Source organism: Oncorhynchus mykiss, chromosome 30, assembly GCF_057628025.1.
Source record: "Oncorhynchus mykiss isolate SJ-2025 chromosome 30, ASM5762802v1, whole genome shotgun sequence".
NCBI lineage: Eukaryota > Metazoa > Chordata > Actinopteri > Salmoniformes > Salmonidae > Oncorhynchus > Oncorhynchus mykiss.
The window spans coordinates 14,260,036-14,277,711 of record NC_143051.1 but is presented as its reverse complement, the minus strand read 5'-3'; the positions used below and the strand labels follow the sequence as shown (position 1 = coordinate 14,277,711).

Below are 17,676 nucleotides of genomic sequence, written 5' to 3'. Positions count from 1 at the left end.
ACCGACCGCTTCCAAAAAGGGCTCCAATTTAAAAGGCTATAAGACTATAATGAATCGCTTCAGTTAATTATTTGTCTGTAATTAAAAAAAGTGCAAATGAATTCAGCTCTCGTTAGAACACGACAGAAACCAGAGTTTGCGCTGATCTCCTTTCCCCGTCTCACCCCACCTCACCCTCTTTCCCCGTCTCACCCCACCTCACCCTCTTTCCCCGTCTCACCCCACCTCACCCTCTTTCCCCGTCTCACCCCACCTCACCCTCTTTCCCCGTCTCACCCTCTTTCCCCGTCTCACCCCACCTCACCCTCTTTCCCCGTCTCACCCCACCTCACCCTCTTTCCCCGTCTCACCCCACCTCACCCTCTTTCCCCGTCTCACCTCACCCTCTTTCCCCGTCTCACCTCACCCTCTTTCCCCGTCTCACCTCACCCTCTTTCCCCGTCTCACCTCACCCTCTTTCCCCGTCTCACCTCACCCTCTTTCCCCGTCTCACCTCACCCTCTTTCCCCGTCTCACCTCACCCTCTTTCCCCGTCTCACCTCACCCTCTTTCCCCGTCTCACCTCACCCTCTTTCCCCGTCTCACCCCACCTCACCCTCTTTCCCCGTCTCACCCCGCCTCACCCTCTTTCCCCGTCTCACCCCGCCTCACCCTCTTTCCCCGCCTCACCCTCTTTCCCCGCCTCACCCTCTTTCCCCGCCTCACCCTCTTTCCCCGCCTCACCCTCTTTCCCCGCCTCACCCTCTTTCCCCGCCTCACCCTCTTTCCCCGCCTCACCCTCTCTCCTTGACGTAGCGGAGACAAGGAAAGGAAACCTCTTTAGGGTATTGAGATGCTTTCTCTCCTTGAAGGAGAGGAAACGAGGAAAGGGTATGTCTTTGTCCCCAGCCTCCCACATAGATTTAGTGACAATCTCTCACCATGTTAGACTAAGAGTGGCTTTGGCTGGCCCCTCTCTCTAACGGTCATTAATACCAGTGCCAGCTCACCGTGGTTGAACTGTGGTCAGGCTAGTTCGACTGGGTGTCTGGGTTTTATGTTGGCCAACCATAACTTGTCCCTGGAACATGATAAGAGGGACTCTTGTCTGCCCTTTCCCAAGGGAATTGTTTCTCAGAGATCAGAGGCACAGTTATCCTGGTCTCTGTCTTTGCCACTCACTCCCACTACCTTACTATACATTTTCTCTCCCCCTTAGTTTATCCCTCTCTCTGTTTCTCACCCTCTTTCTCTCTCTGGGCATATGTACGTCAGCTAGCCCTGGGGGGCAATGCGTTGCGTTTATAACAATGCAGGAGTGTCATTTTCCTGTGAAATGGATAGGGCGGGGCATGGTGACGTTCCCAACGTGTTACCCAATGCCCCCACAGCCTCGTTAAGATTCCTGTTTAAACCGTCTCTGACAGGACCGACCGGACCACGGGACACCCATATATATATATATATATATATATATATATATATATATATATATATATATATATATATATATATATATATATATATATATATATATATATATATATATACTTGCAAGAAGACACACTCTCTCCCCTTCTCTGTTATGCTAATGATGTTATTCTTCTTCCTGCACCGTTCATCATCCCTCTGTCACTACTTCTAGAAATCCACTACAGATCAGAGGAGCTTATTATGGGTGATTAGTTCATCTGAGGGAGGGGGGGAGGGAGGGAGGGAAGGAGTGGACAAAGTAATCCGCTGCTCTCTCTCCCCCAATCTCTTGTTCTCATATTTCTGTTTCCTTCCATCTCTGTTTTTCCCTCTGCTCCCCACTCTACTTTTCTCTGCCATATCTCCTCTCCCCTCTGCTATGTCTTCCCTCTCTCTTCTCTCTCCTGCTCTCTTTATCTCCCCCTCTCCATGTGTAGAGATATATATTGATCAGCATGTTGACTGTGATATCAATAGTCTTCTCTTTAGTGATCCTATCCCCAGTCTAATGAACCAGTGGAAGTTTACAATGCTGCTTGGCTTTGGTTCTGTCAGCATTATATTGGCCTTATTAGTGTGACTGTTGATGGTTGTATGCATGGTGATTGGATTCAGAATCTCTATTCTCTTGATTGCTCAGTCTCTAAGGTAGAGCCTTCTCTCTCAATGTGTTTATGTAAGACCTGTGTGTGAGTTGACCGTGTGTTGTGCACCATAGTCAGCTGCTGCGGTATGGACTGGGTTCATTATGTGGCCTGACAGGCTGTCACTGCTGCAGCGCGTGCACAGACAGACGGCTAATTATCAGTCCGAGAGAGGGTAGTAAGAGTGGGATAGCTGGGGTAATGTATACATACCATTACCCTAAGGACAACAGCATACAGGGAACAGTACAGTCAACTTAGTGACTGTGTACATCAGTCACTCTTTCCATAAAGCCCCCCCCCCCCTCTCCCATCTCTGCTCCTGCCCCCTAAACACATTAAGCCTCTGCTCCCCACTCTCCTCTTCTCTGCCCTCTCCCCCTCTGCTATTTTCTCTCTCTCTCCTCTCCTCCTCTCTCTCCTCTTCTTCTGGTTGTGTAGTTTCATCTATTTACCCCCTCTGTCCTCTCTTCCACTCTGTCCTCTCTTCCACTCTGTCCTCTCTTCCACTCTGTCCTCTCTTCCACTCTGTCCTCTCTTCCACTCTGTCCTCTCTTCCACTCTGTCCTCTCTTCCACTCTGTCCTCTCTTCCACTCTGTCCTCTCTTCCACTCTGTCCTCTCTTCCACTCTGTCCTCTCTTCCACTCTGTCCTCTCTTCCACTCTGTCCACTCTGTCCTCTCTGTCCTCTCTTCCACTCTGTCCTCTCTTCCACTCTGTCCTCTTCCACTCTGTCCTCTTCCACTCTGTCCTCTATCCTCTTCTTCTAGTTGTGTAGTTTCATCTATTTACCCCTCTCCTCTACTCTGTCCTCTTCTTCTAGTTGTATAGTTTCAGCTATTTTCTCTCCCTCCTAATTCCTCTTTAATTATTAACAGCAACATGATTAGGCCTTCACCATCAAGAGGCCTTTCATTAGAGCTACACAGCACCCTGAAGACTGATTTCACACACACACACACACACACACACACATTACTAAGACTGTTGATACACTCATAACAGTGTCGCTTGGCGTAGTGCTCCTTTGGTGTTGTGAGATGCAGTGTAGTCCTGTCCACTTACCACACACAGCATGATGATGGTGGTGCTTTTCATTTGTTTACCTATCACTGGGATTACAGTATGGAAGAGTTGTGCTCGTTGAATACTTACAGATACCAACAATTTGCTTGCCTGCCTGCGTTCGTGCGCACAGATGTATGTTTAGGGGTTAATCAATGGTATATTAAGGGGCCGGGCTGTGGCAGATGAGATTTGGGAGCGAGGGTTCCGCCTCAGATTAACACAGAAATAAAACTGTTAAAAACAATCTGGCATGTTTCTGGTCATCTATCTGTGTCATCAGGACCCGTTGGGGGGTGGAGAGGTCCTTGCTAAAACATGGAATGCTCCTTAAGCCATCAGGCACTGGGAGGGATGGGGGAGTGTGTGTATGTGTGAGGCCTAATTGAACATGATAAAGTGTAAAGTTAATTACCCCTCACGGCTGTCACTGATACCCCCGGGGGGTGTTTCTAGGGGGGTAGTCTCAGGCACAGCTGTCGGCCTGGTTTTGGTGGTGGGGTATAGTTGTGTGTGTGAAGGAGAAAGGGGTGGCGTAAGGAGGATGGAGGCCCATGGGGGTCGTGTGCAGGATGATGGGGACAATCGGCTTTTAAAGACTCCCCAGTCCCTCTGGTGTGCCGCTCTCAACACTCCTGTCCTATCAAGACACACACACCCCTTTCCCAGAGCAGAAAAGATTGTGATGTCTCTACAAATTAACTATCACTGAGCTCATAGACCAAACAAAATAATCTTACTGCTATTGAGGAGTCGTGTACTTGTCCTGAGAGAGCTTTCTGGCAACAATGTCATGAGACTGACATGATGTTTTTGGGATTAAATAAGGCTGTCATTGGTGAACTATCTAGCAATGTATCTAGATGGCTGTTCATGGGCTTGGCTCAGGAAATAAATGTGCACAAGTTCGGACACCCCTTTGTCGGCGATCGGTCAACTAGGGGTGGCAGGTAGCCTAGTGTTGGACTAGTAACCGAAAGGTTGCAAGATCAAATCCCCGAGCTGACAAGGTAAAAATCTGTTGTTCTGCCCCTGAACAAGGCAGTTAACCTACTAACCCATTGAAAATAAGACTTCGTTCTTAACTGACTTGCCTAGTTAAAAAGAAAATAATAATAATTAGAACAGTAGGGATTCTTCAATTAAGTATTTGTTGTCATTCAGCGAGAGACAACTTGTTTTCATGAGAAATTTTTCACTTGAGAAATAGTGCACAAAACATCTTGGTTACATGTAAAATTGCACGGACTAAACATCAACATTAATTACAGATTGATCATAGAGCTTGATGGTTTTTGCGACTGCACTTGAAGAAACTTTCAAAGTTCTCAATTTTCCAGATTGACTGACCTTCTTGACATAATATGGACTTGGTTGTTTACCACCCCTACCGTGTAACAACACAACGGATTGCTCAAACGCATTAAGAAGGAAAGAAATTCCATATTTGCTTTTAACAAGACTACCTCATGAAGCTGGTTGAGAGAATGCCAGGAGTGTGCAAAGCTGTCATCAAGACAAAGGGTGGCTATTTTAAAGAATCTCAAATATATTTTGATTAGTTTAGCACTTTTTTTGGTTACTTAATGATTGCATACATGTTATTTCATCATTTTGATGTCATCTTTATTATTCTACAATGTGGAAAAAGGTACAAATAAAGAAACCCTTGAATAACTATGTGTGTCCAAAAGTTTTACTGGTACTGTGTGTGTGTACTGGTACACACCCACACTCCGGTCTCCGACATTGCTCATCCTAATATTTCTATATTTCTTAATGACATTATTGAACTTTTTTAGATTTGTGTGTGTTAGATGTTACTGCACTGTTGAGGATAGGAACACAAGAATTTTGCTTCACCCGCAATAACATGTGATAAATATGTGTATGTAGTCAATAACATGTGATAAATATGTGTATGTAGTCAATAACGTGATAAATATGTGTATGTAGTCAATAACATCTGATAAATGTGTGTATGTAGTCAATAACATGTGATAAATATGTGTGTGTGTCCAATAACATCTGATAAATATGTGTATGTAATCAATAACATGTGATCAATATGTGTATGTGTCCAATAACATGTGATAAATACAGTGCCTTGCGAAAGTATTCGGCCCCCTTGAACTTTGCGACCTTTTGCCACATTTCAGGCTTCAAACATAAAGATATAAAACTGTATTTTTTTGTGAAGAATCAACAACAAGTGGGACACAATCATGAAGTGGAACGACATTTATTGGATATTTCAAACATTTTTAACAAATCAAAAACTGAAAAATTGGGTGTGCAAAATGATTCAGCCCCTTTACTTTCAGTGCAGCAAACTCTCTCCAGAAGTTCAGTGAGGATCTCTGAATGATCCAATGTTGACCTAAATGACTAATGATGATAAATACAATCCACCTGTGTAATCAAGTCTCCGTATAAATGCACCTGCACTGTGATAGTCTCAGAGGTCCGTTTAAAGCGCAGAGAGCATCATGAAGAACAAGGAACACACCAGGCAGGTCCGAGATACTGTTGTGAAGAAGTTTAAAGCCGGATTTGGATACAAAAAGATTTCCCAAGCTTTAAACATCCCAAGGAGCACTGTGCAAGCGATAATATTGAAATGGAAGGAGTATCAGACCACTGCAAATCTACCAAGACCTGGCCGTCCCTCTAAACTTTCAGCTCATACAAGGAGAAGACTGATCAGAGATGCAGCCAAGAGGCCCATGATCACTCTGGATGAACTGCAGAGATCTACAGCTGAGGTGGGAGACTCTGTCCATAGGACAACAATCAGTCGTATATTGCACAAATCTGGCCTTCATGGAAGAGTGGCAAGAAGAAAGCCATTTCTTAAAGATATCCATAAAAAGTGTTGTTTAAAGTTTGCCACAAGTCACCTGGGAGACACACCAAACATGTGGAAGAAGGTGCTCTGGTCAGATGAAACCAAAATTGAACTTTTTGGCAACAATGCAAAACGTTATGTTTGGCGTAAAAGCAACACCGCTCATCACCCTGAACACACCATCCCCACTGTCAAACATAGTGGTGGCAGCATCATGGTTTGGGCCTGCTTTTCTTCAGCAGGGACAAGGAAGATGGTTAAAATTGATGGGAAGGTGGATGGAGCCAAATACAGGACCATTCTGGAAGAAAACCTGATGGAGTCTGCAAAAGACCTGAGAATGGGACGGAGATTTGTCTTCCAACAAGACAATGACCCAAAACATAAAGCAAAATCTACAATGGAATGGTTCAAAAATAAACATATCCAGGTGTTAGAATGGCCAAGTCAAAGTCCAGACCTGAATCCAATCGAGAATCTGTGGAAAGAACTGAAAACTGCTGTTCACAAATGCTCTCCATCCAACCTCACTGAGCTCGAGCTGTTTTGCAAGGAGGAATGGGAAAAAATGTCAGTCTCTCGATGTGCAAAACTGATAGAGACATACCCCAAGCGACTTACAGCTGTAATCGCAGCAAAAGGTGGCGCTACAAAATATTAACTTAAGGGGGCTGAATAATTTTGCACGCCCAATTTATCAGTTTTTGATTTGTTAAAGTTTGAAATATCCAATAAATGTCGTTCCACTTCATGATTGTGTCCCACTTGTTGATTCTTCACAAAAAAATACAGTTTTATATCTTTATGTTTGAAGCCTTAAATGTGGCAAAAGGTCACAAAGTTCAAGGGGGCCGAATACTTTCGCAAGGCACTGTATGTGTATGTAATAACATCTGATATGTGTATGTGACCAATAACATCTGATAAATATGTGTCCAATAACGTGATAAATATGTGTTTGTGACCGATGGAATTTGATTTGATCTATAATGACGTCATTCAAGGCAAGATGGCCAATCAGAGCCCAGTATTCACACACATTTAGGAACTAAATCATCTTTGGGAGAGATGTGTGAGACTGACTGAAAGTTTTGCTGTCAATCAGCTTTGAAATCAGCCTATTTTTTGATTTCTGGTTCTGCATGTTATCACAAACGAAGTACTCGGGTAATGATTTGATGTTAGCTTCAGCTGTAAGCTAGCAAGGAAAGTTAGCTGGAAGCTACCAGTATCATCTTTCAATGTGAAGTGTTCTAGTCTGTATGGACATTGTTTTGCAAACAGTAATTAACAGTTTCAGCATTTCTATGTGCCGTGTCGCAATTTCAAGTGTGTTAACGTCTGTGTGGAATGATTGGAGCAGGCACGCTCATGCTATAAGAGGACATCGGTTGCTCTGATAGACATGATCCGTGAGACAGAAGTACCGAAAGTAAAAAATAAATTCCACTATTGGACTGCTTTCATGTTCTAGTATCTAAAGAGTACAGACGTTTCAGTATATCGTTCAACACTAGTGTGTAGTGACCATGTATTGTCTGTTGTAGGTGTGGGAGCAGCCAGCTTGGCTAAGCTAACCTTCATGGTAGGAGGGGTTGAGGAGGAGTACACTGCAGCACAGGAACTCCTCACATGTATGGGAGCTAACGTGGTGTACTGCGGACAGGTTGGCACAGGACAGGTAACTAACACACTCTAGTGTACTTACAAGTTTGCATACAAATGTACCATTTTCATACACTCAAACACTATTGTACACTTGGTCACTCTCACAGAAACCTATTTGAATAATTCAGCTTTTTTGTCTCACAGGCAGCTAAGATCTGTAACAACATGCTGTTAGCGATTGGGATGATCGGGACTGCAGAGACCATGAACCTCGGAATCAGGTAGAGTCCACTACTTGTTAGCCAGCCTAGATCTGTTGGAGTCACTTCCATTCACCTTCACTGTCTCACTGTGATTTACTTGACCATGTCTTTACCAGGTCACCAACTGGACCTGTGTGCTGGATATTTTACTGTTGATTTTGAATTCTGTGTTTTTGAGATGGGGGCAAAGAGACAGAGGAGGATAGTTGGTGGGGGGGTCTGAGGGGGTCAGATCATTCAGTCTCAGACCTGTCAGGAGTAGCAAGAGAGTAGAGACTCTCATTTACATCCACTGGTTGAGCTCTTAATGCAGCCTAGGCACAACCAGCTGCTGCTTACAAACTACTTATCCCAGCACGCACTGCTCCCAGCCCTGACAAACCAGCCCTGCTTACAAACTACATATCCCTGACACTGACACTGCCTCAGTGGATAGGACTGTAAAACTACATTCCCCATCCCACTGCCCTGCTATTGCTGCTGCTGTTATTAAGGTTGTAAAGGATCATCTATTTCCCTCTCTGGTGTGTCTGGCCTCAAGTCAAGCAGTGTGTGTTTGTGTGACGGTGTATTTTCTGAGTTGTATGTGCTCATGTATACACGGTCATATGATTAGTGTACTGAGTACTGTATCAAACATGTGTGCTGTATTTGCCTCTGGTGCATTGTGTACGTACAACGTGTGTGTATACTTGTGTCCTGTGTGTTTGTAGTGCAGCTGTATTAGATCAGCTGATTTGTCTGTGGGGAGACGGAGGGGCATAAATCCCCACACTAGGCCTCTGAAATATGGAGGCATTAAAAGAGCAACACAGATTTACACCCCACACCACTGTTCCCGCTACACACAAAGCTACACACACACACACACACACACACAGACACCTACCCCTACACACCTATCCACACACATACACACCTACCCACACACACACACACACACCTACACATCTACCCTCACACATACCCACCTACCCACACACATACACACACATACACATGCAGACTACAAACACACGGACACCGAGACACACATGCTCAGAGCCAATTTACAGGAAAACAGTAATAGCATTTTATCATGCTGGAGTAGGGCCTGCTAGAGCTGCCCTTTCCAATACCTGTCCACGCGCACGCTGTCCCATCCACACAGCTAATTTGTTGATTTCAGATGGAAGGTTGGGCCCGTCTCTGACAGAGCATGACGTTCCCTTAGATCAGAGAATGGCCCTGAATTACAATTATAACCACACAAACACTACCTTTGTCATAGTCTCTGTTTTTTCCCTCTCAGGTTTTCTTTCTCTCTCCCTTTAGTTTCTCCTCCCTATGTTTCCCTTTCTCTTTATATATATTTCTAACATTTATTTTCTATCCATTTCTTTCTCTTGTGCTCTCTTTCCATCCCCCACTCCCTCTGGTCTGTTTCTTCTCTGGCTCCTATCTAACAGTCTGTCTGAGGAGCAGCCCTGCTTTTAATGAGGATGCTGAGGAGAGGAGGAGGCATAAATACATGTACAGTTACATTCTCTCTCTCTGTGTGTGGAGAGCATATGTTCAAGAGAGATTAAAGATGGACTTGTTACCTGTCTAATAATACATGTTGAGCGTGCGTCCTCTCCTGTGGTTTAGAGAAGAAATTAAAGCTAATGGTAATGAACCAGACAGTTAATATCATCAATTACCTCCACCTGCTGCACATGACACAACAGCAGGCCCCCCTTCTAGCGTTTTACCTTTGTCCCCCCCCCCCCCCCCCCTTTGTCTCAACTGTTTTCTTTTTCATAGCTATAGCATTTGTTTAGCTGTGATGGCATTGCTCTGCTGTGTGTGTGTGTGTGTGTGTGTGTGTGTGTCAATCCTGTTAAAGGGTGACATGTCCTCTTCATGTAAATTGACATTACCGCTAAGGAACAACACTGGCATTAAGGCTACTAACCATGACTGTGATAGGAAAGGCAGGGGGGCTCATGGCTACTAACCACGACTGTGATAGGAAAGGCAGGGGGGCTCATGGCTACTAACCACGACTGTGATAGGAAAGGCAGGGGGGCTCATGGCTAATAACCACGACTGTGATAGGAAAGGCAGGGGGGCTCATGGCTACTAACCATGACTGTGATAGGAAAGGCAGGGGGGCTTGTGGCTACTAACCAGGACTGTGATATGAAAGGCAGGGGGGCTCGTGGCTACTAACCATGACTGTGATAGGGAGGGGGGGCTCATGGCTACTAACCATGACTGTGATAGGAAAGGCAGGGGGGCTCATGGCTAATAACCAGGACTGTGATAGGAAAGGCAGGGGGGCTCATGGCTAATAACCAGGACTGTGATAGGCAGGGGGGCTCATGATAGGACTGTGATAGGAAAGGCAGGGGGGCTCATGGCTACTAACCATGACTGTGATAGGAAAGGCAGGGGGCTCATGGCTACTAACCACGACTGTGATAGGAAAGGCAGGGGGGCTCATGGCTACTAACCACGACTGTGATAGGAAAGGCAGGGGGGCTCATGGCTAATAACCACGACTGTGATAGGAAAGGCAGGGGGGCTCATGGCTACTAACCATGACTGTGATAGGAAAGGCAGGGGGGCTTGTGGCTACTAACCAGGACTGTGATATGAAAGGCAGGGGGGCTCGTGGCTACTAACCATGACTGTGATAGGGAGGGGGGCTCATGGCTACTAACCATGACTGTGATAGGAAAGGCAGGATGGCTCATGGCTAATAACCAGGACTGTGATAGGAAAGGCAGGGGGGCTCATGGCTAATAACCAGGACTGTGATAGGAAAGGCAGGGGGGCTCATGGCTAATAACCAGGACTGTGATAGGCAGGGGGGCTCATGATAGGACTGTGATAGGAAAGGCAGGGGGGCTCATGGCTACTAACCAGGACTGTGATATGAAAGGCAGGGGGGCTCGTGGCTACTAACCAGGACTGTGATATGAAAGGCAGGGGGGCTCGTGGCTACTAACCAGGACTGTGATAGGGAGGGGGGCTCATGGCTACTAACCATGACTGTGATAGGAAAGGCAGGGGGGCTCATGGCTAATAACCAGGACTGTGATAGGCAGGGGGGCTCGTGGCTAATAACCAGGACTGTGATAGGCAGGGGGGCTCATGGCTAATAACCAGGACTGTGATAGGAAAGGCAGGGGGGCTCATGGCTAATAACCAGGACTGTGATAGGCAGGGGGGCTCATGATAGGACTGTGATAGGAAAGGCAGGGGGGCTCATGGCTACTAACCACGACTGTGATAGGAAAGGCAGGGGGGCTCATGGCTACTAACCACAACTGTGATAGGAAAGGCAGGGGGGCTCATGGCTAATAACCACGACTCTGATAGGAAAGGCAGGGGGGCTCATGGCTACTAACCATGACTGTGATAGGAAAGGCAGGGGGGCTTGTTGCTACTAACCAGGACTGTGATATGAAAGGCAGGGGGGCTCGTGGCTACTAACCATGACTGTGATAGGAAAGGCAGGGGGGCTCATGGCTAATAACCAGGACTGTGATAGGAAAGGCAGGGGTGCTCATGGCTAATAACCAGGACTGTGATAGGAAAGGCAGGGGGGCTCATGGCTAATAACCAGGACTGTGATAGGCAAGGGGGCTCATGATAGGACTGTGATAGGAAAGGCAGGGGGCTCATGGCTAATAACCAGGACTGTGATAGGAAAGGCAAGGGGGCTCATGGCTAATAACCAGGACTGTGATAGGAAAGGCAGGGGGGCTCATGGCTAATAACCAGGACTGTGATAGGCAAGGGGGCTCATGATAGGACTGTGATAGGAAAGGCAGGGGGCTCATGGCTAATAACCAGGACTGTGATAGGAAAGGCAAGGGGGCTCATGGCTAATAACCAGGACTGTGATAGGAAAGGCAGGAGAGGGAGGAGGGCTCGTGGCTAATTACCAGGATAGGGTGTGTGTGATAGGAGAGGGAGGTTCATTGATTTATCGTTAAACAGAGAACAACAGCTCCATGTCAATCAACGTATTTGGCCACTGTAACAAACAATCTGTGCTCCGACGCTCTTTATTGTAGAGCAGCCTTTTCAGATGCTGACCCAGAACACAGGCACTGGAAGAGACCGTGTGTGTGTGTGTGTGTGTGTGTGTGTGTGTGTGTGTGTGCGCGCGCGCCAAGGGGGGGTGGATGATGTCAAACATATGTCACCCTTAGACAGTGAGGCGTCGGTGGAAGGAGAGGAGGGGGAGTGAAGGACTGGGGCAGCAGTATACAGACATACAATGAAAAAGCCATCATGACTGAGACTTCCATTAAAAACAACACACAGTATCACTTATCCCACATTTCCATACCACTCTAAAACCCAATACGGGAGAGACCGAGAGAAACTACAAACCAAGCCGGGAGAGACTGAGAGAAACTACAAACCAAGCCGGGAGAGACTGAGAGAAACTACAAACCAAGCCGGGAGAGACTGAGAGAAACTACAAACCAAGCCGGGAGAGACTGAGAGAAACTACAAACCAAGCCGGGAGAGACTGAGAGAAACTACAAACCAAGCCGGGAGAGACTGAGAGAAACTACAAACCAAGCCGGGAGAGACTGAGAGAAACTACAAACCAAGCCGGGAGAGACTGAGAGAAACTACAAACCAAGCCGGGAGAGACTGAGAGAAACTACAAACCAAGCCGGGAGAGACTGAGAGAAACTACAAACCAAGCCGGGAGAGACTGAGAGAAACTACAAACCAAGCCGGGAGAGACTGAGAGAAACTACAAACCAAGCCGGGAGAGACTGAGAGAAACTACAAACCAAGCCGGGAGAGACTGAGAGAAACTACAAACCAAGCCGGGAGAGACTGAGAGAAACTACAAACCAAGCCGGGAGAGACTGAGAGAAACTACAAACCAAGCCGGGAGAGACTGAGAGAAACTACAAACCAAGCCGGGAGAGACTGAGAGAAACTACAAACCAAGCCGGGAGAGGCTGAGGAAAGAAAGGGAGAAAAAAGGAGAGACATTTTGTGAGAGTGTAAAATACGTTGAGAGTAAATGGCCCAGTCTTAATTAGTTAGTAGACAACTAATAAAGACTGTGGTAGTAATGCTAGAATGAGAGCCAGGTGGAGGGAGGGAACGAGGAAAGAAGAGGGAGGACTAGCTTAGGAAGCCCATATTCTGTCCTTAAGGAGCCATGATGGTTTAATGGTGATATTGAGAGCAGAAGAGTTATTGTCCTAGAAGCTCAGCCAGGGTGAGGCTGCCAGGGATTCATGTGGCCAACTTTACACCGTCTTTAAAACTGTTACAATATAACTAGCACTACTCACCAGACCCAGACGCTTAGAAACTAACACTTCTCCCCTTCTCTTTTCTGTTGCTTTGGTGTGTTGTGGCGTAACGTGGAGGCGTGTTGTGGTGTAACGTGGAGGCGTGTTGTGGCGTAACGTGGAGGCGTGTTGTGGCGTAACGTGGAGGCGTGTTGTGGCGTAACGTGGAGGAGTGTTGTGGCGTAACGTGGAGGAGTGTTGTGGCGTAACGTGGAGGAGTGTTGTGGCGTAACGTGGAGGCGTGTTGTGGAGGCGTGTTGTGGCGTAACGTGGAGGCGTGTTGTGGCGTAACGTGGAGGCGTGTTGTGGCGTAACGTGGAGGAGTGTTGTGGCGTAACGTGGAGGAGTGTTGTGGCGTAACGTGGAGGAGTGTTGTGGCGTAACGTGGAGGAGTGTTGTGGCGTAACGTGGAGGAGTGTTGTGGCGTAACGTGGAGGAGTGTTGTGGCGTAACGTGGAGGAGTGTTGTGGCGTAACGTGGAGGCGTGTTGTAGTGTGGAGTTGTGGTGTAGTGTGGAGGCGTGTTGTGGTGTAGTATGGAGGTGTGTTGTGGAGGCGTGTTGGGGTGTAATATGGAGGTGTGGTGTAGTGTGGAGGCGTGGTGTAGTGTGGAGGCGTGTTGTGGTTTAGTGTGGAGGCGTGTTGTGGTTTAGTGTGGAGGCGTGTTGTGGTTTAGTGTGGAGGCGTGTTGTGGTTTAGTGTGGAGGCGTGTTGTGGTTTAGTGTGGAGGGGTGTAGTGTAGTGTGTAGGCGGGGTGTAGTGTGTAGGCGTGGCGATGTGTAAGTGTGATGTGGAAGTGTGTTGGTTCACCTGAGGATGTCACACCTTATTCCTTTCTGAATACTCATCCCTCTGTCACGTGACATGCTGTAGTTATTGGTCCTTCTACGTAGTACTGTCTTCATCCCTTGCTTCTGGAGGCAGAGTTCTTTTAAATGACTGGGGAAGTGTGTATGTGTGTGTCAATGAGGTTTATGTGCTCCTTGGCCACCACTTGTCCTCCTCTTTCTTCCATGTTCGAGGCATGATTAAGGATAGGAGGGGTAAACATCAATACTGCATTAGGCAGCATTTCCCAGTCCTCCACCTAACCAGCCATTAACACTGAGAGATGGAGAAGAGAGAGACAGGCTCTGGGTTCAACATGGGTCACCAGCTCTCTCTTTTTCTCTTTCTCGCACTCCCTCTTTCTCTCTTTTATTACAACATCTGTCTCTCTCTCGATCACTGTATCACTATATCAGCAGCAAAAAAAAAATTGTGCACCTCATGGGTCTCCCGGTCACGGCCGCGGCTGTGACACAGCCTGGGATCCAACCCGGGTCTGTAGTGACGCCTCAAGCACTGCTGATCCACTCAGGAGCCCCAGTATCTCTGTTTCACATGCTTGTTTTCTCTTTCCTTTCATTGTTTTTCTATTGGCCTACCAGTATCATTGTTTTTCTATTGGCCTACCGGTATCATTGTTTTTCTATTGGCCTACCGGTATCATTGTTTTTCTATTGGCCTACCGGTATCATTGTTTTTCTATTGGCCTACCGGTATCATTGTTTTTCTATTGGCCTACCGGTATCATTGTTTTTCTATTGGCCTACCGGTATCATTGTTTTTCTATTGGCCTACCGGTATCATTGTTTTTCTATTGGCCTACCGGTATCATTGTTTTTCTATTGGCCTACCGGTATCATTGTTTTTCTATTGGCCTACCGGTATCATTGTTTTTCTATTGGCCTACCGGTATCATTGTTTTTCTATTGGCCTACCGGTATCATTGTTTTTCTATTGGCCTACCGGTATCATTGTTTTTCTATTGGCCTACCGGTATCATTGTTTTTCTATTGGCCTACCGGTATCATTGTTTTTCTATTGGCCTACCGGTATCATTGTTTTTCTATTGGCCTACCGGTATCATTGTTTTTCTATTGGCCTAACAGTATCTCTCTCTGTACCTTTACCCCCCCCCTTTCTTTATTTTCCCCTACCATTCCCTTACCTTTCTACCCTTCCACAACTCCCACACCTTTCTTCTCTCTCTCCATTGTTTTCCTCCTTTTCTCTTTAACTAACCTCCTCTCTTCTGTTCCAGGTTGGGTCTGGACCCAAAACTGCTGGCCCAGATCCTGAACATGTCATCAGGCAGGTGCTGGTCCAGTGACTCGTATAACCCAGTACCAGGTGTCATGGAGGGAGTCCCCTCTGGCAACAACTACCAGGGAGGCTTTGGAACCACGCTCATGGCCAAGGTCTGTTCTGTTCTACCCTAGCTGGCTATGTCTGACTGGATGTGTTTGTACATCCATCTGTTTATGCCTCCCTTTTCATCTCTCCTTCTTTCTCTATCAAGTTTGGTTTGCTTATTTCTCTTTATTTTATTCCTCTTCATCTCTCTCTTGATCTCATTCCTCCCTTCTGTGCTCTCTCGTCTACTCTGCTTCACATAAACTCACATCTAACATCCCCATCTCTCTCTCCTGTAAGGACCTGGGTCTGGCCCAGCACACAGCCACCAACACTAAGACCCCTGTCCCCCTGGGCTCGCTGGCCCATCAGATCTACCGTGTCATGTGTGCCCGCGGCTACGCCAACAAGGACTTCTCCTCTGTGTTCCAGTTCCTACGTGAACAGGAGGAGGAGCCAGAAAAGAAGGGGGACTAGAACCCCTTACCTTATCCCCCAGCACACCCCTACGTCCCACCCGTACACCACACCCCTGCCTTTACCTGAGGAGAGAATTGGTTTCAGTGAGGTATGAGAACTTGAGATGGAAGTTGTTCTTTACTGCTGATCTAGGGTCAGGTATGATTTCATCCCCCTAATGGTTAAGGTTAGGACTGGGGGTTAGGTTAGGGCAGCCTCTACTTCCCCTGGCCAGGGAGGAGGCAGGAGGGTACTCATGGTCTAACACAACGTGTCGAGGGGATGACATACGTAGGTTTAAAAGAGGACTTTTGACAGATCAGATAATGTGCATAACGTTGTACTTCCTGTTCTTTGTTTTTGTTTGTTTTTCTTGCCGGGAGTTTGTCTGTTACATGTGTTACAACCCATGATCCTGCCTCTTTGTCAGAGAAGAGAAGAAAACCCTGAAACAAGCAGAAAATAGCAACGCAGCAGCTCCTCTTCCAGGGCTCTGAGGTTTAGACTGGGTGATCAGAGATGCAGATGTAGACTGACCACGTCGCACCTGTTCAGCAGTAGCCTGAAATAATGAGAATGATGATGATGCTATAGAGCTCAAGACAATTAGGGAAGGGCATACCACTGTCCCCTGTCTGAAGACTCTCACATACACACTTGAGCATTCTACACATGATAACCTATATTACATTACTTCATACCATATGGGATCAGACGTTTCCTCATTTTGTTACCCGTCTTGTTTTGGGGGTGGGGAGGAGGTAGTTGGTGGGTGGGATTTGGGAGAAGGGGTGTGGTAGGTAGTAGTGGTTCACTGATGTAAACCTCCCATTATTTGTTCCTTCATTATCCATCCATTTATTCATTGTTTTATTCAGTCACGTGTTTTCAACTTGAGCACAGTAGTGTTTGTTCTGTTTTGGGGGGGGGGGAACAGGTCCCACCATGCTCGCTTCTCTTTATACAGACCCACCACTGTCTGGTACTGTGAGACGCCATTGGCGGCAGCTCCCAGGTCACTATGCACTCTGACCAATCCGTGCGGAGTGGGGCCAGTGAATCCTTTGATATACTTCCTGATTTGATATACCTCTACTGGAATTACAGCTTCTGTTTAACATCTGGAATTTCATTATAACCTATACAACTATTCTATCTGTAGCTTTTCTTACTGTTGGACAAAATATCTATCTTCTGCTCAGTACCTCTCCTTTGTTGTTTTCTTTCACTTCTCTTTTTATGTCATTCTCTCTCTCTCTCCTCTTCACTTGCTCCCTCTTCTTTCTGTCTGTGGCTCAGAACAGGCAGTATGTCTGTTTAAAGCGCCACCGAGGGTCGACTCCATCCCAACCTGCGCTGTGTGCATGTACATAATGTATATTTCTTTAGTTGACTGTATTAAAGGAGAACCAGAGAATCCTCGCTGTCACGTTTTTCTTCTTGCTGTATACTAGTACATTAAGAGTGTCCGTCTCTGTCCGTCTCTGTCCGTCTCTGTCCCGCAATTTCAATGTAAGGGGCTTAATTAGCATGGGAAACATGGAATAGATAATAAAAGTGAAATAATGCGTGTCTGTCCTGTGAAGGCATCCTCCATCACACTCCTGTCAGAAATAAGGAGGTGCTCCCTAATCTCACGTCTCTCTGTTTTGCTCTTTATAAAAATATAAAATGTTTTAAAGTAAGGCTCATGTTGGCTACATGTCGTAATTGAACTGTAATTGTCTTTTTTATAAAAATTATTCTTGTTCCAGCTCTGTCTGACTGGCACAGATGACACCAGCTCAATAAAACACAACTGAAAAAAGGAATAACCAAGCCATGATTTTTCCCTCTCATTTCATTGTAATGATGGAA

At 46.4% G+C, this 17,676-nt stretch overlaps 1 protein-coding gene across 1 annotated transcript in view; it reads left to right on the top strand.

Moving 5' to 3' along the window:
* LOC110487958 (3-hydroxyisobutyrate dehydrogenase, mitochondrial) overlaps positions 1 to 17,236 on the top strand; it is a 35,750-nt gene extending 18,514 nt beyond the window's left edge. Inside the window, exons 5-8 of the mRNA XM_021559882.3 lie at positions 7,557 to 7,690; positions 7,822 to 7,898; positions 15,269 to 15,425; positions 15,661 to 17,236. Coding sequence (XP_021415557.2) covers positions 7,557 to 7,690; positions 7,822 to 7,898; positions 15,269 to 15,425; positions 15,661 to 15,837 — 545 coding nt within the window. The 3' untranslated portion in view covers positions 15,838 to 17,236. The remainder of the gene's footprint in view (positions 1 to 7,556; positions 7,691 to 7,821; positions 7,899 to 15,268; positions 15,426 to 15,660) is intronic.
* Positions 17,237 to 17,676: the final 440 nt, after the last annotated feature.